The 9,440-nt window shown below is 39.6% G+C and overlaps 1 protein-coding gene across 2 annotated transcripts in view; it reads right to left on the bottom strand.

Annotated features, from left to right (window-relative positions):
* Rcd-1 (Required for cell differentiation 1) overlaps positions 1–8,791 on the bottom strand; it is a 99,773-nt gene extending 90,982 nt beyond the window's left edge. Inside the window, exon 1 of one of the 2 annotated variants that reach the window (XM_067084241.1) lies at positions 8,517–8,791. In XM_067084241.1, coding sequence (XP_066940342.1) covers positions 8,517–8,540 — 24 coding nt within the window. In that variant the 5' untranslated portion in view covers positions 8,541–8,791. The remainder of the gene's footprint in view (positions 1–8,516) is intronic. The other variant, XM_067084240.1, reaches the window with a different exon arrangement.
* Positions 8,792–9,440: the final 649 nt, after the last annotated feature.

Genomic DNA, 9,440 nt, shown 5'->3' on the forward strand with positions numbered 1-9,440 from the left:
ACAGTATCTATCTCATGTGAGAGCTTAAGACAATGGTTTGTTATGAAAGTTAATTATTGTGTGAATTTTTACATCATTTGAATGATGCGATGTTTTGTTTCATTATTTACAAGTTATTTTCTTTTACAGGCTCTAACATGAAACTTGTCAAATTATACCATGCACTATTCCTCTCAATGTTTATCGTAGCTGGGAAGAGTTCTGAAATAACTTTACATCATGGTTCTATAGTAGAGGAAATGAATAATTTCTTTCTAACTGGCATAATATAGTTTTAGAAGTCAATATGAACGCCATTTTTACTAGCGAAAATGCAGTAATAACTTTGAAATCAGAACTGACTTTTTATCAATCTCTGGCAGACTTGCATAAATCATTCTTAGCTATCAGTGATCCAACGCCGCCTCAATCAAGCCAGTGACACAATTAATATGCTTTTCTGGGAATTAAGGAATAAAACAAGTTAAGCTGAAATCTTGGCTCGTGATTTGCTAATGTGGTCAATACCTCATGACGTTACAGAAAGGCGTAACCCACTTGTTCTAGCAGCATTAAATTTGGTTGGTTCCAGAAAGGTCTTGGATTAGGGATTTCAAATCGTTTAAAACTTCGCGATCAGGGGTTAAAATCGAAAATCTGGAACATCAACAAGAGGTATTAGCAGGAGAACTAAACAAACAAATTCAAGCTTTGAACAGCGTAATCAGTAAAGTAAAATGAACAGTCACGACGTTTCAATCAGGTTCATGACACTCCAAGTTTTTGTTAGCAACTTTGATGTATTATCATGCTAAAATTAATCATGTATACTCAGAGTTTCAAGCTTTATCGAAAAATCAAAAGATTACGTGGAAGCTATAACACTTGCTGCTAAAGGCGTGTTGTCTCCTCATTTGTTACCGACAAAGATCTTACTCAGATTATCAATAATGCTCACGATAAAATGCTATGTTCCAGTAGTAGATTTTCATAAAGTTGAATTTATTACAGCTTGATCACAGTTAAAGTTGACCTTGATAAGATCGAATCGACATTCCTTTCAACCCATCAGACGCATGGAAAGCATATAAAATTTCGCCTTTTCCACACGTATGTATCTAACGCCCTGACACCTATTATTAATAATCTGTCAGCTCTAGTATTGGTTTTCGCCAATAAAGAAGCTTTTACGGTAGTCCGAGACCAAGCACTGTTAAATGATTGCCATGATGTTATGAATAATGTAGTGTGCAGGATCGATTTGTTTGAATTCTTAAACATTTGCCATTGAATTCATGCGAATTGACTTGGTACTTAACAGAACCTCTCCCCATACACATACGAACATTGTTTGGCTGGTTTAGTACGATATCGTGACAATCAGTTTAAATCACAGGCTCGTGAATGGCACGCCATTCGCCTTCTCTGCAGAACCATACATACATCACTTGCCCAGATGGTACTAGGACAACAGGACACATGTTCATCGTTAATGATGGCTGCACTGCAACAACGCCGCCACTCTTCATCCGAGCTAGCACATCCATCATCCGAGGGCAACTTCTTCATCAACACATCGTGGGGAAACACTAGGCTGCAAGGCCTAACAATTCCCCTACAGCAGGCCCATCGAAAACGCTATTGCATCATTAGACTTGCTGTCTCCTGCGAGCCATTCTTCTGATCACCATGATTTTCTTCTCTCTACACATTAATTGCCGTTGGTATGTTGCTGGGAGCCGTGAGGCGTAATCGCGCAGCGTAATGTTTTGGAAAAAGCACGAGAGATGAAGGAGACCATTGCGAAATCTGCTGATTCTCAAAGGTCAACGTTGGACTGGCGCAATTATATGTTCCGAAGTTCGATAATGGAATTACTGGCCATTTTTTCATTAAAGCTCGAATACACAGAGAAAGACTGAAAAGGTTCTATTTTTTTTGGTAATGTATGTGAGGAAGAGCTGAAATTTCTGGTGTTATCATTTATCTACATTTATTTCTTTTATAACCTATACTACATATGTATGTATCAATTAAGCTGTGAGTAGCATGTTGTTCATTCAACATTTTGCATTTAGTAATTTTTGTCCATACTGATTAATCTATCAGGATAACTGTTTGTTTATATAAACCTACCATATGGTTATTACCTTTTGATACATTTTTAAGCATTGATTTCAATCTCTATCATTGCAAGTGTATTCATATAATCTGTGCACAAATGTTTTTACTGATATATGAATTGCATTATCATTTCAGGATTGCATTATCATTTCTGAATTGCATTATTTTATTTGATTTATCCAGATTACATTATCTATATATGATTTACATGTTAATCATTAGCATTGTCAGTATAATCAATATTTGAGTTATATAACTTACCTTTTTTTCTCTCACTTTGCTACATTCTAGTAAGACTTGTGTTCACAAATATGCAACATATTTCAGTATTTGCTGTCTTCAGTAATTACTATATGTCTCATTCACATTTTGAGTATAATGATATTTGGAAGCGTATATTTTCTTTTGCTTTCTGAGAATTTATGCTTAGCTAGTGAATGCCTGTTTTGATGATTGCATTTCTATTGTGTTTTTACGTGGCGAGCAAATGTCATATTTCATTTACCCACATTTAAATAAACTACGCAGTTCTTAGTAAATCTAAGATAATTCCCAATTTGTATATCTGTACTGATCATGAAAGGAAGGCTATTGTGAAATCTCCGTTTGGTCAAACCAGACGCAGACGTCATCAATAAGTACCTGTGTAGTGCTTTAAGACAGTGCGTCATCATACATTAGCATGCGTTGCATAAACTCAGCGATTCTCCTTTTGCTCAGAGCTGAGGCAAAGTCACGTGAGTCGTGGGAAGTCCTGGGAACGAGGTCATATGTTTGTTCGTGTGTGCATCTTAGTCTTGCTAGTGTAAAAGTGTGAAAGCTTAGATATTAGATCGAGCATGGGAGATCATCCTGTGCAGACCAATTGTATTCTTTTGTATATAGCATTTATACGGAAATACAAGAAAAACCACTATGGAGTTTGTCTGAAATCCTGCAGAACATTGGTCTGATCTTCCAAAAACAGTCTTATTCTACAGCCATGGAGAAACTGAAGATGTCATAATTCAAACTCTGACTGAGTTCCAAAACACAGTCCTTATAACTAAACACCAGGGGGAATTTCTGATGAAATACCTTCCTACAACACAAATACTGAAGGAGAGCTGCATAGGCTAGATCTGCAGTTGGAAATGGGCGCTTGGCGCTCCGAGCAGTAGATTGATACTGTAGAGTTGGCGCCAATCGCTCAGGAGTGGGTGCTGGGAGCTGGCACCAGGCATTCGGAAACTGGCAGCGGGTGTCGGGCGCTCATGAGGAGATGGGTGCTTGAACTAAGACAATGAGCACCTAAGAGGGATCGTTGGGCGCTTGGGAGCCAAATACATACTGGTGCCCAACAGAAGTGCGCTCAGGAGAGAAATACTCCGGATTGTCCCATGTGCTGCAGGGAGGTTGACGACTGTGCCCGGTTCCTTAAATCGCTAACTGGGCAGTGGAGAAGAGTAGCCAGCATCGCCTGTGTGCCTCTTCAACGGACAAGACGAATCTAGAAAGCACTTATGGCGCTTCCAAGTCTGGGCTGGAGTCCTGAGAGTCGGATGACAACTGGTACACATCCAAGACGTCTTTCCAGTGGCTGTCTGTCGAAACCTGGGATATTTGTGCAACAGGTTTGACTAGGGGGCAGCAACCTGTGGGCAAATCCCTCCGGCCTCCAACATGTCTTCCCCTAGGTGCAGGGGAGCAGGACAGAGACCTTCGTCTGGAAGAACCGGGGGGGGAACAAGAAGCCACCTCCTCCACTTGCATAACACTTTCTCCTGTCAAGACGCCTTTCCAGTGGCTGTCTGCCAATACCTGGGAATGTGCAACAGGTTCGACTGAGGGGCAACTACCCGTGGACCAAGCCCCTCGGCCTCCATTGGACATTTGGTATGTCTTCTCCCAGGTTCAGGGGAGCAGGACAGTGACCTTGGTCTAGAAGAATTGATGGAATGAGCAGTCACCTCCTCCACTTGCACAACACTATCACTTGTCATTTTGCGAGGAAGTGGTGCAGACTGAATACGTTTTCCCATAAATGCCTTCAGTGACGCACCTAACTCCGCCACTATATTCACTAGTAGGATCATTTTCTGTGAAACCTAGACTCTAAATTGGCAATGGCATCAGGTTCGGAAGGGAGGGAGCCAGGAGCAGGAGTTGGTGGATTAAAAGTAGGAGGGCTAGTAGCAGGAGAAAAATTAGGAAGAGGGACGAGGGGAAGAAGGAATAGCAGAGCTATCTTCTAACCTAGGCTGTGGTAGAATACTAGGCTAAGGGAAGCTCGTTTCTAGGCTCTAGAGGCTGCTTTCCTTTTTCTATCCCTCTCTAACTTGTTTAACCCAGATTTTTTTCTGTCCCTCTCTAACTTGTCTAACTGAGATTAAGTACCTTCTACTCTTGCTAATCATTACATCTAGTACAAGTTTCCTCCCTACTATATTTCTACCCACTACATTTATGCAAATTGTATAAGAATCATATGAAGATTTGATTAATCTGGTTTTGCAACTTTTTGCTACAATAGTGAAACTGGGTGAACTTGAATCAGACATAATAATAACCAAAGAACTAGAAAAAATTATTCTGAAAGCTATTAAAGCTTGAAGGCTACTCAAATAAGTGACAATACTTCACCGAAATCCAGCCATACAACCGAAAATCAGCAAACAAAAGCTGCAGCAAACCTTCAATGTCACTCAAGAGTGCGGCAGAAACAGAATGAGGTTTGCTACCAAGTCATTTCCAGTACTCCCGTTAGTGGGCAGGGCTTGTCACCTACACTAAATGAAGTGGTCACCTACACTAAATGAAGTGCTCACCTACACTAAATGAAGTGCTAACACAATTTTTTAAATAAAGGCTGCCGCGTGAGTTAGAAACTATAGCTATGTACTACTTGTAAGGTTACTTGAATGAAACTGGTGAGTAAATGGATTTTTCAGACTTTTGTTGATGGTTTTCTGTAGGGAAACTGTTGGTTTACCCATTACACTACCTATGTCTATACTCGACTGTGAGAATTCTGAAAATAAAAAGAGCAAAGTGTATAGATGCATACTAACCTAACTTTATCTAATTGTAATATAACCTAGCCTTATGCATCAGGTTCTTAACTGGCTGGTGGGGGGGGGGAGACAGTCCCTACCACAACCAGCCCATTAAGGAACTGGTGCATAAGGCTATAGGATAGTTAACCCAAAATGACTATGAACATGGAGCACATTTTAGATGTTGCCACTACTGTATTCTAAGATTTGATACATAAAACTTCACCATGTTGAGATATTGCATAGATGTGGCAAAAACATTCCCATATCTTCCTTATAGCAGATCAGAAAGGGTAAACAGCTTGACACTATTATTTGGCATTTTTAACACTACATAAAACAAGCAAAACTGAAATTTGATGTTGAGTACATGATGAGTTATAGTAAAATAACAGTAAATGAAGAACTGAAATCATACATTAAACTGTTTTGATAACAGGGTAGGATGAGGATGATTAGTTTCCAATCATTTAAATTATACAAATGCACAATATCTGGCCCAGACTCACAGATGAAAATAAATTATACAATGCACTAGAAAAAAAATCTTGTCACTGTCTCCTTAAGTCATCATAAACTGTAAATTCTGGGCAGACGGTAGGAGGGATGTAGATTAACTGTAGCCAGATTATAAGTCAGGAAGACGTTTGGCAACGTAGCTAATGAGAGCCATATTTGTAGTCATTTTGGTTTGAAGTTTGGCATATAGCTAATGACAGCCATATTTGTAGTCATTTTGGTTTGACTGTAAGTTAAATTAACATTAGATCAAGTTAGATAAAGTTAGGTTATATTTATCCATATACTAATACTTTGCTCTTTATTTTCATAATTCTTGGTCAGGTCATTAAGAGGAATGGCGAGGTAAGAACCAGGCAACCTGCATTAGGCTACAAAAGTTAGGTTTAGAGGTGAAGTTCAGGTAAGTCCCCAGTGATGTAGATTAGGTTAAGATGCATCCTTGTAATTATCCCTGCTACATTTTGGGTATACATACATCAACTATGTTTTCTTAAAACTGGTCATATTATGATTGGACATTTCCTTCCTTCCTGGCTATTGCAGTTGATTTGGGTTTTTCCCAACCCAAATATACCCATTTCCCACTAGAGTCCTTGAAAATTGTTGGATATATTGGAGTACTATTATGGTTGACCTTGTTGAATGGTTAATTGGGGTTTCCTTAATTTTATAAGCATACATATGCAGAAATCAATCAATATTCTATTTAAAGTTAAATAAAAAAAAGCCCTCATGCAGACATCCTCTTTAAAATAACCTTTATATTATTGGGAATCACTTAATAATTTTTGTATTTGGCTAGCTAGAACAGATTTAGTGTAGCAATTTGTACAGTGACATAAAAGCCAATGTTGGCTAGTTTAATCAACTATCTTGGTTGTACTGGAGATTAGCATTAGCTATAGGCACACTTACAGTCTGGGTATTCTAGCCTACAACATCTACCAGTTCATTCTAGAACTCCCTCTGATTTAGCGCAGCAGCATTTAAATTTCCTTAGATTACAGTATAGGAGCAGATGCAGAGTAAGGATATGGGTAGGTGTGAGAAATCCAACCATTAAAACAGGCCAAAAAATAACCTTTCCTAAAATGCTGTGTACTGACCTAACCACATGTTACCTTCCTAACCTGGCTTGGGGAAGGGGGCTGCTTTAGCCCTCCAGAAGTAACAATGAATATCGGCAACAGGATGGCAGGACAAAATTTCCGATAAGATACGTGGGCTGGCACTAGCTATGACCTAACAAAAAAGAAACCACCTTACCCCAACCTTTCACGTAGCATCGTGCTGTAACCAGAGCTTACCTCCCTAACCTGACTTCAGGCGCTGTGTCCTGACATGGCCAGGCGAGCTTTGCCCCCACCTGGACACCTACAGAAGTTTTCACTAAGAGGCAAAATTACCATTGCTTACCCCAGTCTCCATATTCTGCATGCTACCCAAAGTATAAGCTAAGGTAAGCTAACTGTTCAATAGAATGGAATGGAATAGAAGTTAGAACTAAGCATTAGCTTGGCATTGGGTATTTTCTTTAAAATCGAATTTTCCTAAAGTATTTTGGTTGCTTATCAAGAATTTCCCATTACTTTTTGTTGGTCGACTGTAATCGACCTGTAATTAACCTCAAAACTGATTATGTTTTTGTATGCTGACCATCCGGGAATGCTATCACGCATGAGCAGGGCACTTTTGGTAGAAAGTGGTTTCCTTTATCGGGGGGTCAGGGGAGGCGGAGCGCTCCGGCTAAATAAGGCCTGTTAGGTTAGGTTAGGGTATGTTAGGTTACTATGGTTCCCTTTTTAACAGATTTCCTTAGCCAATCCCTTCTTGAACATACGGCTCCCTAATGACTTTCATATTTGAGGAACTGTTCCATACAGCCTGTGCACAGTTATTACTTACAAACATCGAATAGCATGTAGTTTAGGCCAAAGGCCAAGTGCTGGGATCTATGAGGTCATTCAGTGCTGAAAGGAAAATTGAGAGTAAATGGTTTGAAAGGCGTAACAGGAGGAAAACCTCGCAGTAGCTCTATGAAACAATTGTTAGGAGGGGGTGGACAGCAAGACAGAAGAGAGATATAAATGTAGGTACAGTAAAAGGAATGAAAGGGGTTGCAGCTCGGGGAGCAGGAACACTGCAAAGAACAGTTACACTAGCTTTGGTACAATTTGTCAACTTATACTCCACTATGCTATTCAGCATGAAACTGACAAAACCATATTCCAAACCAAGGTCTGCCTTACATAATGAGTGAAGACTGGCTCAACCTAATTTACGAATCAGTAAGCGTAAGTCTAGCAGACCCAGTCTAGGCTAAACAAAATTGGCCCATTGGTCGGTAAGGTACTACTCGCTACGCTGTTCGTATGTTGGGACAGTCGGCCAGGCCTGTGGTTTCCGAAATGCAACACCAGGAAAGATAATAAAAACTAAACATTGCTTTTTATGAATCCGTAAAACTACCCTATACTATAAGTATGACGTCCATATCAATGACTTCTGAAAACTTTCAAAATCGGCTACATGAAAAGTAGACATCTGGGCAAAAATTTTTACCGTTTTCCATGATTCAATAAATATCTGATAGATCTGTGTTGATCTCGACTTTACATAATGTGAATCTGGACCCCAAAACTGTAGCATTACCGACATCTGACCCAAGAGAAAAGCCCTGACGATGCGATGGGCTGGGCCATGCTAGTAAAAAACCAAAAAACAAAAAGAGGATCTGCTTCATTAGCCGGACTAAGCATACAAATTATTTAACAAGCAAAGGGATAACTACGTTGTAAATGACTCCGTGGCGGAATTGCAATGATAAAAGTAGTTGCGATGACACAAAAGTCTTACCTGAGCATTTCCTAGAGGGTTCATCGTTACGGAGTGAGACAAGAAAGCCAGCAATCAGCACACAAAACGTAAACAACAACTCAACCTCGATTTTAATGCAACAGATGGCGCTGGTTTCGGGCGACGTGTGTCGGAATAGCCGAACACTCGAAAGTTATGCTGTGACTGGGTTGTACCACAATTTGCCTACCTCGTTCTTCCAAATTATAACTAACCTCGTAACCCCTTTGGGGTCCTGTACATGTATGTATCTCTTTTGATGCCGCACCTCTCACAGGATGGGAGGGGGTGTCCAATAAATAAGCCTCTCATGGGGCCAAATCAAACTATGACAAATATAACCAATATTGTCATCACTGTGCTAGGATGCCGAAACTTACCGCTGCAACTTCTTGATAACATTTTAATAATAAAGCATATGTAAAACCAAAGCATATGACCAAACGAAGTTTGTTATGGTCTTTGGTTTTCCATTTTATAATACAGTACATTTAGAAGCGGCAAAAGTGGTTCGTTCATTTTGTTTGCAAGCAACCTAAGTGGAAATACGATAAATTTCCATTCAACGTATGGAAGGGCGTTCACCTATTATCGTTTAATGGGCACATATGGGTTTACGATAATAATCGTAAAGGTAGCAGAAGCAAAGGAGCATTTCCGGCTTTAGTCATATGTTAGCCGAACAGAGGATAGATTATTGACAATTTCAATTATTATCATTCAAAGGGAGTGGGTACAAAATATGGGATTCAGTGTCTTAATTGATCATTTTCACTGATGAGCCATCTTCGTTCATCTAATTTTTTCTCATTTTTATTAATTTTTTTAGCCACACTTGCGCCTCTAACACTGGCTTGTTAGAATTTTGCTTTAATTTTAACGGTGGCTGTGTCCTTTCCGGTTTGTTTTCGAATCTTCTGCGCC

Source organism: Macrobrachium rosenbergii, chromosome 41 (genome assembly GCF_040412425.1).
Source record: "Macrobrachium rosenbergii isolate ZJJX-2024 chromosome 41, ASM4041242v1, whole genome shotgun sequence".
NCBI classification, from domain to species: domain Eukaryota; kingdom Metazoa; phylum Arthropoda; class Malacostraca; order Decapoda; family Palaemonidae; genus Macrobrachium; species Macrobrachium rosenbergii.